The following is a 17,334-nucleotide window of genomic DNA, read 5'->3' as shown; positions in this document are numbered from 1 at the left end:
GCTGTAGATCATTAAACCATTACTCTGCCTCAGAAGCCGGTCTAAAATCAGTTTCATGAGGTGCCTTTGTGCAAAAACGCTGGCTGCAAAATCATTGCCTGTAACAGCGAAGGCAGCAAGTCACCTGCCTAAGTTGTTGGATGCAGCCATAGCTCTTATGAGTCATGGATGTTAGCAAGACAAATTAAATAGGCCTATATTTGCCTTTTTTTTTTGTCTTTCGGATAATTAGCTTCCGAAAGGCTTCACTTCTGGGGCTGTCTGCCTGTCTGTGGTGTAATCATAGACTGTATAAAAACAGTCAATGTGTGATGTGCCAGTCAGTGCTACACTGCTGTGCTGCACAGAGACGTGGAGGGGAGAAAGGCATCGAATTTCCTGACCCGACCTGATTTTGATTTATTCGTTTGACAGGGTGAGCTGTGCGCAAACAGAAATACACATTTGTACATACTGTATATTCTTAAAAAAAAAAAAAACTCCCCAGCAAAAAAGGGCACTTTCTCAAGAGGAAGAAAAAGGGCAGGTGCTCAAACCCCTTTTTTATGTCTATGTGTGCACGTGCCTGCTCAACATGAGAAACTGCTGGAGATTTACTGTTTCACTGATGAACACTGTACATGTTATCTATATACAATGGATGAACACAAAAACTATGAGACTGTCAGCTGCAGCACAGAGGACTGAGAAAGAGGTATGATCTGATATTAGAGCTACACTGCAGTGTACGTGGATCACGGTGCAGGAACTCTGTCCTTCTACAGCATCTCTGACACAATGATCCTCATATTTAGTCCACACCACATTCATTCATAATCTGTATGAAGTTAATTTAACAAGGTTCGTTAGGAACTCACACAAGTAATCTAATCGTTTTTTCAGTGTGAAATGAGACCTGTATATGGCCGTCCATCTCACCTCGGTGCAGTTGCAACATCCCACAACAATGCCTCACATTGACTGCATTGGGCCAAGTTGCATACATTATCATATCTAATCTGATTACATGTAAGTGTGGATTTGAGAAACTGGTTTCTGGGGAGATGATGAATCAGTAGTGAAATAAGGTGATGTAACCCAATAGTTCAGAAATTCTACAAATAACATTGATAAATCAGTCAACTGGTGTGACTGACATTACACACAGATATGAGACTAACCCTCCAGACATCAGTATGGTTATGGTCATAGTGTAGGAGCCAGATATGAATAAATGTTTAAAAAAAATTGTTGACAGTAAAATACAAATAATAATTATTTTTTCTTTCTATGTAAATAAAACCAATTGCATTTAAACATGAGAAGCATAATGATGTGTTGTTCTGTTGTGTACCAGTGCACTTTCCACGTTGATGGCCATTATTGCCTGAGTATTTTGGATGGCAGTTGGGTGTTTTCCATCCAACAGTTCCAACGGTTTCTTGCCTAGTTTCTCTTGTCACCCAGTTCTGGTCATTTTGGCGGGATGACCACTTCCCTCCTTGCTCAGTCCTGTTAAGGCACTTGGCCCCAGGCTTGGGACCGGTACAGAGGAGTTACAGTGTCCTGAATTAAAATGAAAGAATTTGGAATTTTCGCACTTCAATGTGTTGAGTTTTAGGGTTAGCGAAAATGCCAGTAAAATTACTAAATATGGACAAGGCAAAATATTACCAGTACAATTTATTTTTCTTTTTTTTTAACTGCCTTAAATTACTTCACTTTAAATGAAAGAAATATGTGAATTACATATACTTCAACTAAAAGTCATATTCATATGCCCAGAATATTAATGTGATTTTGAACCAAATTATAAAGGGAAGAAATTTAAAAAAAATTTCAAAACATAAAAAGTTTATTAAACGAAACAGGTGTGGACAAATTAGTGGAAAACCCATAACAACAAATACAAACTAAAGTCCATGAAAACTAAATCAAAACAAGATCCAACATAAAGTGTAATAATGAGGGGTGGAGAAACCAGTTCTGCAGGTGGCAGCCAGGTATATTTGTTTGTTCTCTCTTACTCACTCCTGCCTTCATTACAATGGAAGTGAAACTCATCCCTGCTTCCTAGTGCGTCTGTAAGAGCCTGACTAGGTGGTTTTTCCTCGTATTTCGCTGTTGCTGTTCCTAAGAATAAGCGTTTTTTTGAGTTGCTGTATGTATTCGTCTATACAGTATAAATGTTTTTAGACAGAAGCATTTGTCACACAGTTTTGCTGTATTCACATTAAAACATATGAGTTTTTAAAAAAATGGATTAAAATCTACATAACAGTACTTTCAACTGTCATGTTGACAGGGGGCAGCATGTGTATGTGAGTGACTGTGTTGGAGATATGTTTCTGTGTCTTTAGCTGGTGTTTCTATTGTGTCTGGGTAGAGTTTCCAGTCTCTCTCTGTTCCTCTTGGATCTACAGACTCACCCAGCATCACTGTCAGCTCTCGTCTCTCTTTTGATAATGTTGGTAAATCTGTGTCTCGTCTGAGAGAGAAACTGGAGCATTTCTGCAGAGAGGAATTTCTTATAAAAAGTTATAAATTCTTATCAATTTTATAAAAAATTTCTGGTTTAGAAGTGGCTTTCAGATTTCCATTGGTTCACGTTGGAAGAAAACACTGTGAATAAATACCTTTGCTTGTCTGAGGAGAAAATAATTATTACTTGAACTAACACAGAGCAGTCATATCCCGATCATCCAGATAGATTTGATAGTTATTTAGTTAGTTAGTTAAATTAGATACCACATTCATTCAGCCTGGGTTTATCCTGGGTTTAGACTGTATGGATCAACGAAACTGTGTGATATTACAAAATAGATAATACAAAGTCATATGGTGCAGTATGTGATATTATCAATAAAAATATAAGTAAAAACGTTATCACATGAAGCTAATAATGTTTGAATCAAATTTTATTGTAAATAAATTAAGATAATCACAGAGATGAAACAAAAAAGCATAAAACTAGATACTAATAAGACAATCACGTCACTTTAATAAAAAAATAAATTTTAATATGATTTAATGTCACCTTTAATTTTTGTGGAATTTTAATTTCAGTTTGGGGGTAATTTTAAGTCATTAGACAATTTTTTGTTTGCCATATAATCTATTATTTTCTGCTCGTTATTTTATGTTAATCTCCGTGACGGTGACGAGTGCGAAGTGACGTCACCGAACCGGAGGCCGGCTGATCCTCCAACGCGGCTCTTTCTGTGTTGTCACACGGGCCGGGAAACAACAACCCAGGCCGGGATTTTGGAGCGAGGCGGTGTCCCCACTCCTCCAACCGTGTCTGTATCCGTATGTGTGCGTGTGTTTTGGCCGGTATTCTCGTGATTCGGTAACCGGGGGAAAATGGCGGACCCGGCGGAGTGCACCATTAAAGTCATGTGCCGTTTCAGGCCATTGAATAGCTCGGAGGTGACGAGGGGGGACAAATACATCGCCAGATTTCAGGGAGAGGACAGCGTCGTGATCGGGGTGAGTGTTATGTTTGGACTGAGTTATTTCGTATCCTTTATTTTTCGGTTGGTTTCGCGCGAGCGGCTAATGCTAATGAGCGCAGTCCATCAGAACCAGAATTTGTCAAGAGCTGTTCATCTGAATATTTGACACCGACACCAGCCTCTGTATCAGCTCCGGTGTTACTCGAAACCGACCGTTTCATTCGGACATAAATGTTAATTTAGTTAATTTCAGTGTCGTTTTCTCATGAGCTTCATGCTAACCGTGTTAGCCAGCCCTGCACAGTCAACGCGGAAACACAGTTATACACTTTTAGGACAGCGAAAACGTATTTTATTTTTATTTATTCAGTTTATGATAAGTAGTGGTTGCACCTTATAGTTTTATATTATTATTTTATACACGCAATACAATACAATACAATTGTAAGTTTGGGTGTAACGTTAGATATATGTTGAATGAGCAGGAAACTGTCCATATTTTGTGTGCGTTTGTAAATACTGAGAGAAAATCAAACGTTTCGACAAATATGTCCCAATTTCTTTTATTAATATTTAGCAATATTAGGCAATAATGAAGCTACATATTGTCATTCATAAATACCAATTTATGATGTATGTGTGTGAAAATGTGAAGTTTTGTAACAAGACAATGTCATTTGGTAAATTAACTAAATTTTATGTTGTTATCGTAATTAACCTAGGCAAATAATCGAAATGCCAATCCAATATTTTAATTTTTTATAAACCCTTACAGAAACATGAAAGTTTATTGGACACTAGTTTGAAAACTCCTGCTCTTTATAACATCAGCAGTCACATTTACTTAAATGTTTGTGATTGACAGGTGAAATTGGACATCAGGTTGCTTATTGGATAATTTGAAAACAAAAGCTTGGTTAAACCTCTTTTTCTAGCACATACCTATTAATCTATAAAACTAGTCATCTATTGATCCAAAGACCTGAAATTAACATCCTATGTATTTGCAGAAATATTAGTGTTGCATTGGCATCTACATGTATTTACATTTATGCATTTAGCAGACTCTTTTTTCCAAAGCGACTTAGTGCATTCTGGCTACTTTTTAAAAACAAATTTTTACCAGTATGTATGTTCCCTGGAAATTAAGCCCACAACCTTTTGCGCTGTTAACGCAATGCTCTACCACTGAACGACAGGAACACTTGTGTGTGGAGAATTGATCAATCATTCTCACTGTGCTTTTATTATCTTTAAACCCAGTTCAAACATGACAGTCATATGCCATAAGCTTCAAGACTGACTAAACTATGGTATTATGAATGGCATTTGAAAGCAAACATGCCATTTGGCAAGCTGAATCATACAGGTGACTACCATCCCTTTTCATGTAATAAATAAAAAAGTTTTTTCTTGTACATCCCCTTCAGTTTCACAAATCTTTTATGATCTTTTTGGGGGTCAGGTATTCCTGTCCTGGGTACGGTTCTGAAAGATGGATATGTTTGTTTTTGTTCAGTGCTCGCTCTCTTAATAGTCCTCTTGTGTGTATGAAGATAACGTGAGAGAATGCTCAGGAATTGTAGAGAGACTCCTTCAAGATTATCCACAGTCATTTGAAAAGAGTGTGTTAGCACTAGAAGGAAGGTGAGATAATGCTTTGGAAATAGAGCGCTCCACCCTGTGCAGTCCCTGGGCCTCTGTGTGTCTAAGAGAGCGTCTCGATTTAACTCTGGGAAAATGTTCTCTTCTCACAAGAGTCTGGCCTTGCTTCTGTATCAGTATTGTGTCCAGCCCAAGCATAAGAGTAAAAGCTTATTATGGTGAGCATTGTAGATTGAAACTGGTAATCTGTTTCACTGATATTGACCATCTTTATCAGTTCATAAAAGAAATATTAAAATGTTTTTGCCACAGCCATATCACCCTGCAGCCCAGGACTGGTTGCCCACTGAAGCTAAGCAGGGCTGAGACTGGTCAGTACCTGGATGGGAGACATCCTGGGAAAAACAAGGTTGCTGTTGGAAGAGGTGTTAGTGAGGGCAGCAGGGGATTCTCACTCTGTAGTCTGTGTGGGTCCTAACACCCCAGTAACATGCAATAAAGTTGGATGTAAACAGACTTAAGATAAATCACTTGTTGTATTTTTCATGTTGCATCAATTGTAAGTTGCTTTGGATAAACATTTCTGCTAAATGAATAAATTTAATCAAATACACGTTGGGGTAGACTGCGATACTTTGTATAAATTTTTTTTTTGCTCATTCAAGTTTTAATCCCAGCAAACCTAAATGCTACATTTTAGTAATAGTAAGTTATTTTAATATATTGAAAGTAATGTTATAGATTTTTTTTTATTAGTAGTAGTATTTAATATTATGCAATAAAACTTGGAGCCAGTAAATGAATGATTTTATAATTTCTTAGTAATTATGGTGGTATAACCACCACGTTCCTTTGAGACAACAGTATATGCCATTTACGTTCATGCTGCAGTTTTTAATTAATTGTACAAATTACTTGCACAGATCTTCATTCTTTCACATCTACCGTAGTCAGCTGATAAATCAATCCAAGCTGTTTATCCTGTAACAATTCAGGCTGTTGCATGTATTGTCACCGTAACTCTTGAAAACCTCAGTTCAGTGATTTAATTGTACTTGTCCTGAATGGGCTTTCTTTTCTCCACAGGGTAGGCCGTATGTGTTTGACAGAGTTTTCCAGTCCAATACGTCTCAGGAGCAAGTGTACACAGCCTGCGCTCAACAAATCGTCAAAGGTAAAAGCAAAAAGGTCACTTGATAGACCTCTGAATCAAAGCAAAAAGCAGAACATGGAATAAGTTTTAAGCATGGTCCTGTTCTCACAGATGTACTTGGTGGCTATAATGGAACCATTTTCGCCTATGGTCAGACATCCTCGGGCAAAACGCACACAATGGAGGTGAGGGAGAAATACAGCTGACATATCTCTGGTGAAAATAAAAAGTCATAATTTCTATGCCAAACACTATTACATAATCACATGTAAATATGAATATTTTCCCCATACCTTGTGTCTGGAAGATCTATATGGTTCATGTGTCATATATACTTTCTTTTTAGGGTCGTTTTTGAGTGTGTAGCAGGTTGAGGCTTAAGGTGTTCAGTATACAAATGTTTGGGGTCAGATTTGTTTTTTAATTGATATATTTATTTAGCAAGGAAGGAAACATTAAAGTGACAAAAGTGACCATAAAGACATTATATAATATTACAAAAGAAGGAAAATAAATGCTATTCTTTAAATTTCCTATTCATCAAAGAATCCTGAAAAAAACACAATCAAAATATAAGAATGTTTCTCATGCATCATATGACACTGAATATTTCAGTAGTGTACTGTATTAGAGTTTTGAACTGTATTTTTGATCAAATGAATGCAGACTTGGCGAGCATAAGACTTTTTCAGAATCATAATACATTTTACTGACCAAGCTCTTAAGCCATAGTGTGAACCATGTAATGAAGAAAACAGGTGTCTTTACACAATGTTTATTCTACTTTTATGAATGAGGTATTGTGTTTGTTCTTTAGGGAAATCTCCATGACACAGATGGAATGGGAATCATTCCCAGAATTGTACAAGACATCTTTAACTATATTTACTCTATGGATGAAAACCTGGAGTTCCACATTAAAGTAAGTCTTTGCCTTTGCACACTATTTTATTATCAGCATTTCTTCTTATTCTTTAAAAACTTGACATATTGCTTCATATTTATATATGCTCTTTTGATTGTGTTCTTACTTATTGTCAGGTGTCATATTTTGAGATTTATATGGATAAGATTCGGGACCTGTTGGATGGTGAGTGTGGTGACTGTTTTAACCTTACGCCTGATAGCCACTTCATCTTAAAAGCACTTCTAATGATGTTCAGATCATCTAAAACTCAGTAGTACAACAATTATAATGCTGCTTTTGTTGTGACATAATGTTTCTTTCTTTCGCTCTCTCTTGTTGTCTTTTAGTTTCAAAGACTAATTTATCTGTACATGAAGACAAAAACAGGGTTCCTTATGTCAAGGTGAGTTCATGAAACCTGATGTCCCATCACCGTCACCAAAGTTACCAGGCAGTGCCCCATTAAAATCTTTGCACAAAGTGGTAATTACCGTTGTTCTTTAAAGAATGTAAGTTGTTTAGTGTAATCGTGTGTCCTTCTGGTTTTAGGGCTGCACTGAGCGATTTGTTTCCAGTCCAGACGAGGTGATGGACACTATTGACGAGGGCAAATCTAACAGACATGTAGCTGTGACAAGTATGAATGCACATAGAGAATAAATATTTCCTTAAACAGACTAAAACAGATCTTACCAGGAAACTGTAACATCTTGTTCCTTCATTGAGCTAATGCTTGTAAACAATGCTGTGTGGGCTTCGTTGTAATAATGTCTCTGTGTGTGTCTCAGACATGAATGAACACAGCTCCAGGAGTCACAGTATCTTCCTGATCAATGTGAAGCAGGAGAACACACAGACAGAACAGAAGCTCAGCGGGAAACTCTACCTAGTCGACTTGGCAGGCAGTGAGAAGGTGTGTGTGTCAGACTTTTGTCTTGTAGTAGGGGTTGAACGACTTCAGATTTTATTCAAGTCGACTTTTATGTGTTTGAAAGTCAAAGTCGACTAGTTGCTGATCGTGTCATTAATGATCAAATAAGCCTGAACGTTGGTCTGAGACACGAACAGTTTATGCACATCTATGCTATGGCATGTGACACAGCGCTGCCCACATAACAATTGCTCTTATAACAGCTCAGTTTTAGCAGTTCTTTTATATTTATATTTCTCACAGATTTCTGCTCGTTCGCCAGAGAATTTCAGGGGGGGCACACAGAGTAGTAGAATAATAAATAGTTAATGATTTACTCATTTGAATCAGTACATTATAATTAAAACAATACCTTAAAAATGAAAAGCGGGGTTTTGTGATCACATCATTTTAAACTGGTAAACTCCTGGAAAGGCCAAGTAAGTAAATTCCAAAAATAAGTTCAAAACCGCACTAATGCATAAAAAACGCAGCCGATTTCATCAGAGATTGTGGAGAGAATAGTGATGTCCAGTTCCACTTATACCAGCACTTCTTTTTTCCACTTCCGTGTATTCATTCTACCTGGCAGCATCTCTCTACTAATAGTGAAGTTGTGGGATTTAGTTTAGAAATATGTGCTAGAACCTTTCAGTTTCTAAGCTATATTATTCAGAAATCACAGAACAATGTTGACAATACATTTGCGTGCTATTGAGTGAATCTGCATGTGTGATGTGTGAGCTACTGTCTGTAGCCTATGTGTGTGCATTACAATGCAGCAGCTCATTAGATTAAATCGGTGATTAACTTTGTGGAGCGCTTTTGGTTTATGCATTTATTGGTAATTTTAAGTGTTTAGAAATGGAGTGTAAATGTGGACTTTAAATATTATCCTGAATTTGAACTGTTGTGCCCTTTATAGGACCAGCGACTAGTCGATGTCAAGCTTAAAACACATTGGCAGGACATTAAAGTTGATTAGTCAGTGCTACCCCTATCGTGTAGTGCAGTAAAACATGAGTTGAGTGTGTTAAACTTTCTGTTCTCACAGGTCAGTAAAACAGGAGCTGAAGGCGCTGTGCTGGATGAAGCCAAAAACATCAACAAGTCTCTGTCATCTCTGGGCAACGTGATATCAGCCTTAGCTGAGAGCTCGGTGAGTCTCTCACACACACACACACACACACACAGGCACATATGTATCTGTACACTCAGTTCTGCGTTTAGGTCCTGGAGCTGTGAGGCAGGCGTGTATGAGTTGTGTATATTATATTCGACACAGCATCACAGAAATGTCTTTTAGTTTCAGTCTTTCTGAAAATCCTGCGTCGACTTGTTCCTAGTTTGTAAACGAATCCGTGGTTAAAAAAAAGTGAAAAAAGAACCAAGTTCTTTGACGCGGTCTGGAACTTCATTAAAAATAAAGTTCATCCACTCTTTCCTAACGTCTGGATCAGAAGGAAGGCAATGAAAAGACAACTTGGAACTGAACAGCATCTTGTTGTCTTGAAGGATATTTATCATTTGATTTCTTCATAGATCTGCATCCGCCCCCTCGTTATTTACTCTACATGCAGAAATTGGTGGGCGGGGCTTAACAGGCAGTGATGTAGAAGCAGGCGTTGATCATCTTCTGCGCAGGCAGTGTTTAGCCACAATAGTGCTATCATAGAGTGGCACATTCCACAAGCTGTCGTTTTGGCAGACTGGTTTCAATATAAGCAGTTTTTAGACTAACGAGAAAGTTTTGAGTTCTGAATTTTTTTTTTTTTTTTATAGTGGCATCTTTAAGTAATCTGGTAAAAATTCATATACTTTCATACACAATGTGAGATTTGGCCAGTATTGTGCATCCTGTAGTTTTTATTGTTTGAGTAAAAGATTTTTAAATGGTTATGAGTTTAACATCTTAAACACAAGTAGGAATTAAAGTACAAGTAAAATACTGTATTAAAATTATACTGAAACCAAACCAGAAACATACAGTTCTGCACATGATAGGCAGCAAACTACCATGCTAGGACACAACAGTCCTTGTGTTCTGCTTGTCAGCAGAACAGTTTGGCACAAGGGCTTCTTGAAACACCCTTGAACAAATTAATTATTTTATTTCCTTCAGTTGTGGTCATTGAACTTTATTAACATTTACTTCATCAATTAACTTCATGATATATTTAAAAGTTTTATTCATGTTCGATCTATTTCTTTCCCAGACCTACATTCCATACAGAGACAGTAAAATGACAAGGATCTTGCAGGATTCTCTGGGTGGAAACTGCCGGACCACCATCGTCATCTGCTGCTCTCCTTCTTCATATAACGAGGCCGAGACCAAATCAACCCTTATGTTCGGACAGAGGTGAGCAGAAACATTCATGCTCTTCAGCTCTGTCACTGTCTGTTCTCATCATTCATAATAAAGGTGTCACTGCTCTCACTTGTTTGTAATGCATTTATGCAAGAATAATTACAACTATATATTTATGCAAAGATTGTGCGAAGAGAAAGACACCAGTTTACAGCTGTGATTGGGTTTATGTTTGCAGAGCCAAGACGATTAAGAACACAGTGATTTTGAATGTAGAGCTGACAGCAGAGCAATGGAAGAAGAAATATGAGCGAGAGAAGGAACGAAACAAGAGCCTTCGAAACACCATCACATGGCTGGAGAACGAACTCAACCGCTGGAGAAATGGTCAGATCCCTATTTATGATTATTATGTATATTATTATATTTTTCCATTTGTGTTAGTTTTGTTCTTAATGCATTCAAAACTTTGCAGTGCTGTCTGAAACCACTTATGAAATGCTTCTGTTTTGCATTTTTGTATCTTAAGTGATTGATAAGATTCATTGTACATTCCTTTAACTTTTTTTAAAGTCCTCAAATATTTTATTTAGGTTTAAACATTTGAAAGTTCCCGTTTGCATTTCCTCAGAGTTCTCTGTTTGTGTTTCGCAGGTGAAAGCGTACCTGCAGAGGAGCAATTTGATAAAGAGAAGATTAATGCTGAAGTGTTGGCGCTGGATAACACCATTAATAATGATAAATTTGCATCCACACCAAGCATGCCGCCCATGCCAGGGATGCTAGGAGTCCGACTCACCGATGTTGAGAAGGAAAAATGTGAGGTTGAACTCGCCAAAATGTACAAGCAGCTTGATGACAAGGTACACTCACAGTTTCTTTTAATATATATGAATTTACAAAATGTCCTAGTTGCTACAGTCACGGTTAGAAGAATAAAAGCAAGATGACTTTCCTAAAGAGATTGATTGCACTTGAATGAGAGCTTGATTTTTGTGTTTTGCATCTCCTCTCTCTCTCCAGGATGAAGAGATTAATCAGCAGTCTCAGCTGGTGGAGAAGCTCAAGCAGCAGATGTTGGACCAGGAAGAGGTTTGTGAACTCTGATGTGCACATGTGAAATTGCTGTAAAAGAGAATTAACAAGTACACTTTGTATATTCATGCTTGTGTATGTTTTTGCATATGTTTTGCAGTTGCTGGCCTCGTCAAGAAGAGACCATGATAACCTGCAGTCAGAGCTGACTCGTTTACAGCTGGAGAACGATGCATCTAAAGAGGAGGTGAAGGAGGTGCTGCAGGCCCTGGAGGAGCTCGCTGTCAACTACGACCAGAAAAGTCAGGAGGTGGAGGACAAAACCAAGGAGTTTGAAGCCCTCAGCGAAGAACTTGGTCAGAAGTCTGTAAGTGCCAGAAGGGCTAATTATACATCAGTCTTTTACCTACACTCTGCTATGACAAGAATGACGCTAAACTTGACTTAAAAACATTCTCTGTTCCAGAGTACTCTGGCGTCTATAGACTCAGAGTTGCAGAAACTGAAAGAAATGGCCAATCACCAGAAGAAGAGGGTAACTGAGATGATGTCATCACTGCTAAAAGATCTGACTGAGATTGGCATTGCAGTGGGCAACAATGACATCAAGGTGAGTGACATTTAAGGTAAGGTGAAGTGTGTATGTTCCGCCAAACTATAATCACCAGCCTATGAATGGCTTATTGTAGTTGTTAAACGAAATATCTGTATCTATAAAGTGTTTATATAAATATATTAATAGATAACCAGTAAATGATTATACACTTCCCCTTTATTGGTTATTTAGTACCTTTTGTAGCTTTAATAACCATAACTTCGAGTTCAAAGCTGAGCGATACTGAGGTATCTCTCTCTCCGCAGCAGCACGAGGGCAGTGGTCTTATAGATGAAGAGTTCACTGTAGCCAGACTCTACATCAGTAAGATGAAGTCCGAAGTCAAATCAATGGTCAAACGTTGCAAGCAGCTAGAAAACACTCAGTCTGAGAGCAACAAAACCATGGATGAAACTGAGAAGGAGCTTGCAGCATGCCATTTACTCATCTCCCAGGTACGGTCTTACACTCTTGCCTCCTTCTCAAGTTCTGAAGTTATTTCTTTCATGGCAAACCCTGCATTAATCTACTGAACCATAATGATATGAATAAATACATATTTGATATTAACAAATGAATGTTTGTTTTGCAGCACGAGGCAAAGATTAAGTCTCTGACGGAGTATCTGCAGAATGTAGAGCACAAGAAGAGACAGCTTGAGGAGGATGTGGACTCTCTCAATGAAGAGCTGGTCAAAATCAGTGCACAGGGTACACACAGGATCATATTCGAAAACATTTCAAAATAATACAGTAGTTTCTGCTTCCAACGCTTTGTCTGTGTTTGTGACAACAGAGAAGGTCACTGCAATGGAGAAAGAGAGTGAGATTCAGAGTGCCAATGAGGTCAAGGTAAGAAATGTGTATACACACGCGCACACACACACAAATGGGCTTGTTTTTTAATACGAGTGTATATTTGTGTGTTTAGGAAGCGGTTGAGAAGCAGATCCAGAGTCACAGAGAGGCCCATCAGAAACAGCTCAGCAGCCTGAGAGATGAACTGGAAACCAAAGAGAAACTCATTACAGATCTACAAGAGTATGATACATGCATTTCAGTTGACAAAGCAATTTCAGTCCGAAACTGAACTGGTGAAGTGTGTGTTAATGTACTGACTGATTTCCAGAAGTAGAAACACAGTCAGAACTCACCTATAACATAATATCAAAGTTAAACTTCAGACTAGCAGCCCTTGATTCACAGAAGTATTTATAATAACACCCTAATAGCTAATAAATTCTCTCCTCTCTCTAGCCTGAATCAGAAGATCTTGCTGGAGCAGGAGCGTTTGAGGGTAGAACATGAAAAACTCAAATCCACCGACCAGGAGAAGAGCCGCAAACTACACGAGCTCACGTATGTAATGCACAGTCAGTTCTATTCAACTCCATTATTGTAGCAGTCAAACTGCTGGAACTGTTTATGAATCTCTATGATATCTACATTTCCCTGGTTTCGGTAATGAATCTAACCAATTTTCCATTAGGCGTAAATACACAGCTGCATATTAAATTTATAATAAATTACAGTTGTCTCTAGTGATGAGCTGTTTTAATGGGTTTGTGTGCACATTACAGTATGATGCAGGACCGCAGAGAACAGGCCAGACAGGATCTGAAAGGCTTGGAGGAGACTGTGGTGAGTGCAGTTCTTCATGTCAGCACTAGAGAGCGACTAAAGATGAGTTCTATTCACATCATGTAGTGTGTATATTCAAAAAAACTTTATTTTTCAACTATTTAAGGCCAAAGAGCTGCAGACTCTGCACAACCTCAGGAAACTATTTGTTCAGGATCTGGCCACTCGTGTAAAAAAGGTAGGAGTTCATCTCTTGTGCGTCTTCCTTTTAGTTTTCATATCTATTCTTTGTCTGTTTTGAAAGTAAACTTATGTCAGTGTAAATCCATATACTGTGTTTCTTTCCAAGTAGTCAACTTAGTGGGTATTTAATAGAAGGATTTTTTTGTGTAGAGTGCAGAGATGGACTCTGATGAAACTGGTGGCAGTGCTGCTCAGAAGCAGAAGATCTCTTTCCTGGAAAACAATCTAGAACAACTCACCAAGGTCCATAAACAGGTAAATCCAAACCAAAAAAAGGTCTCTTAATATGATTCACACGTTAGTAAATGTTTTTACTTGTTCAAAATCAAAATGTACAAAAAGTGCTGTTTTATTTTGCTTATGCATCTAACATTTTTCCTCTTACTCTTTAGTCTTTATTGCCAATTTTAGTATGTTTTAGTTTCATGACAGATGTTTTTAGGTTCATATTTCCGAAGTAATATGCATAATTTAAGATAAACAATAACAAAATACTTTCTAATAAAAAACAATAGTGATTGTTGTAAACTAGATTTCTCTCTTTCACTCACTGTTGTTTTTCTGTCTTTAGCTGGTGCGTGATAACGCTGACCTGCGCTGTGAGCTTCCTAAACTGGAGAAGCGTCTGCGGGCGACGGCGGAGCGTGTGAAGGCTCTAGAGTCAGCACTCAAAGAGGCCAAAGAGAACGCGTCCCGTGACCGCAAGCGCTACCAGACAGAGGTGGACCGCATCAAAGAGGCCGTGAGAGCCAAAAACATGGCCCGCAGAGGACACTCCGCACAGATAGGTGACTGAACATTTACACAAGCACAGGCACCTTGATTCAAAATAAAGGAGTAAAATTAACTTTCAGAATGAAAATACTGTCATTTACTCACTCAACACTTGTTCCAAACCTGTATGAGCTTCCTCCTCCTGTTGAGCACACAAGAAGATATTTTGAAAAATGTTGGGCTCTGAACAGTTGATGAGCACCATAGACTTCCATTGTATTTTTTTTCCTTCTATGCAAGTCAGTAGGGAGTGAGTGAACAAGTAAATTCGTTCTGAACGTGAACTTCTCCTTTAACGCAACAAAAAAGAAAAAGTATTTTCTCTCATGATTTACTTGTATTTTTTGGTTATAGCTAAACCCATCAGGCCTGGGCAGCAGCCCGTAGCTTCTCCTACACACCCCAGCGTGGTGCGTGGAGGTGGTGGTGTACTCTTCCAGAACAGCCAACCTATTCCAATCAGAGGAGGTGGAGCTAAACCAGAGAAGAGGTTTGTACAGTTTAAGAAAGAATCTGTGGCTTCTGTTTGAAGGAAGACCACAATGGCACATTTACTGACCCACTTCTAGTGCAACAGCTTAGTTTATGGAATTTTTTTTTTTATTTACTTCAGTGTCTAATAATTAAAATTCTTATTAATAATAATAATCATGGGCTCCCCACATGGGAGTATGAAATCCTTGGGTTTGTGAAGCACAACTTTATTGGATCCAGTATTCTCACTGCCAGTTCTTCTCGTCTTGTTTAGCTGAAGATGAGTTTTTCCCTCACTACCAAAGCTGCAAGAAGTCTTCATGGAGATCTGTCATTCCATTAACATAATCCCTCCTGCCGGTGCACATCATGGGAGGACGTCCGAATCGAAACATTCATGGCTGTACAGTTCCACTCCCCATCTTTTTTTCCCTCCAAAGCAAATAATTTTATGAATATTGCACTCTCACACATTACACATGATATAAAAAGGAAATCAAGAATAAATGTAAGCAAAGTGAACAATTGACAGAAGCCAGTGCAATCAGTTCTTATCCGTCTTCAGCTGCTCTCTGCACACCTGTAACCTCTGATTAAGCTACTGCCTGATAACTGCAAAAGACCTCGCTCCTGGCCCGATTTCATACGGGTGAGCGTCAGACTGCAGCAAGCTTGAATAGAAAAAGCCCTAAATTGGGGACATCCAAGCGTGCTTTTCAGCGGATCTCCTGTATCACTACAAACTCAGATATACCTTTGTGAAAGCACTCTGAACAGATTCAGATCGGAAACCAAATGGGTTTTACTACCTGTAGTTACTAAAGGGGAATGTAGAAAGGACTGTAGACTTGAGTAACCAGGCCTACACAGCAGGCTAATGCCGGAAGTATTTCAATTTAAACTTGCGGTTGAAAAGGCTAATGGTTAGATTTTGATGTTGATCTTGTTTTTTTTAGCCAAACAGCTGAAGGTTGTCCTGTCCTGCTTTTCACAGATCACATCTTGCATATCTAAGTTCTTATTTTAACAGTCATAAACGTCTGTATTCTAACTTTTTCATCATGTATCCTCACTAATGCATCACTTTGTATTCGAGCTTGTATGTCTAAGTGGTCAGCTGACATCTGTAGAAGTCCTCAGGTGGCGTCATTGCTTTCCCGCTCTGCCACTGTGACTGATCAGCCAATCAGTTTAGCAGAATGATGGTGTGGGCGGGCTTATGTTTCTTACCCTAATAACTGGCATCTCCTTGAGGACATTGCAGACATTTGTTGTTTAGTTTGAATTCAAGATAGAATTCTCCTTTTTATGCTGCAGGAAATAATACCTAATCTGTGTCGTTATTACTCAAACTAGACTATTTTTGTTTACACTTAACACTCCTGATATTGATAATGAAATGCTTATGAATTGTGAGTTTCAGGACATGACAACCTTCTGTATCGTTTTCAGCTGTATTGCTTCCTGGGTGTTTTGTACCTATAAGAGATGTCATAAGGACCAGCGCAGTTGTGTTATTAGCCCTAAATTCTTCCATTTCAGTGCATGAAGGATAATTAATTGACGTTCATGGGGAATGCCACACATTTAATTAAACTTAAAATAATAGCTAATCTTTTTATTACTGTGTAATAGAGACTCCATGACTTGTTGACAAACAGTTCCACCAATGGACAAATGCGCTGGATCATGCCAACAGTACAAGGTGTTTTTGGAAGATTCTGGTTGAAGGAAAGAGTGCGAGGGGATGAAATTACTGATGACACTTTTTCAGGATGAACTGCATGTATGTGTGATTAAAACAATATTCTGATACATGTCTCTGTTTTTCAATTTTGTATTGCTATCTTTGACTCGTTGACTTGTCATTTTGATTGCAACATGACTTAACAGTGCCACACTCTCAAATGACAATGAAAATAGCTTTTTGCCATTCACGCAGATTTTTATCTGCCATTTTTACTTCATTTAAAATGTAAAACAACATACATGTGAACAATTTCATTGTCCCTGTCCCTGACATTGTAAGTTAATTTGGATGGCTTTTATTTTAAAAAAAAAAGTTAAAAGTAATATATATATTAAAAAAAAGCACCATACGATATCCAAATTACCTTAAGGTATTCTTATACATATTAATGGTAAAAACCCTTTAATGCAATAGAAAAAAAAAACATAATTAATGCAAGATGCAAATAATAATAATAATAAAAAAAAAAACAACAATCTTGTGTTTCTTGTATACATGAAAAAAAAATCTAATCCAATTCCTCATTCATACCTATATAACCGTGTGCAGACTTTATTTTCTGC

At 38.0% G+C, this 17,334-nt stretch overlaps 1 protein-coding gene across 2 annotated transcripts; it reads left to right on the top strand.

Moving 5' to 3' along the window:
* Nucleotides 1–3,139: 3,139 nt before the first annotated feature.
* On the top strand, nt 3,140–16,836 carry LOC127950995 (kinesin-1 heavy chain). Of its 2 annotated transcripts, none has more exons than XM_052548541.1 (26): nt 3,140–3,468; nt 6,126–6,213; nt 6,304–6,377; nt 7,010–7,114; nt 7,234–7,282; nt 7,447–7,502; nt 7,649–7,736; nt 7,888–8,012; nt 9,064–9,168; nt 10,226–10,371; nt 10,559–10,707; nt 10,975–11,183; nt 11,344–11,412; nt 11,516–11,722; nt 11,822–11,965; nt 12,220–12,405; nt 12,543–12,660; nt 12,746–12,801; nt 12,881–12,990; nt 13,207–13,308; nt 13,530–13,590; nt 13,697–13,768; nt 13,924–14,028; nt 14,345–14,561; nt 14,902–15,037; nt 15,296–16,836. In XM_052548541.1, exons 1-26 carry the CDS (start codon nt 3,343–3,345, stop codon nt 15,297–15,299), a joined length of 2,907 nt encoding a protein of 968 aa, XP_052404501.1. In that variant the 5' UTR covers nt 3,140–3,342; the 3' UTR covers nt 15,300–16,836. The 2 variants fall into 2 exon arrangements, with proteins under 2 accessions (XP_052404501.1, XP_052404500.1); XM_052548540.1 differs by having other exon boundaries at nt 3,141–3,468; nt 12,217–12,405.
* The last annotated feature ends 498 nt before the right edge of the window (nt 16,837–17,334 follow it).

Source organism: Carassius gibelio, chromosome B2 (genome assembly GCF_023724105.1).
Source record: "Carassius gibelio isolate Cgi1373 ecotype wild population from Czech Republic chromosome B2, carGib1.2-hapl.c, whole genome shotgun sequence".
In the NCBI taxonomy this organism is placed as follows: domain Eukaryota; kingdom Metazoa; phylum Chordata; class Actinopteri; order Cypriniformes; family Cyprinidae; genus Carassius; species Carassius gibelio.
This window is presented reverse-complemented; position numbering and strand designations above follow the sequence as displayed.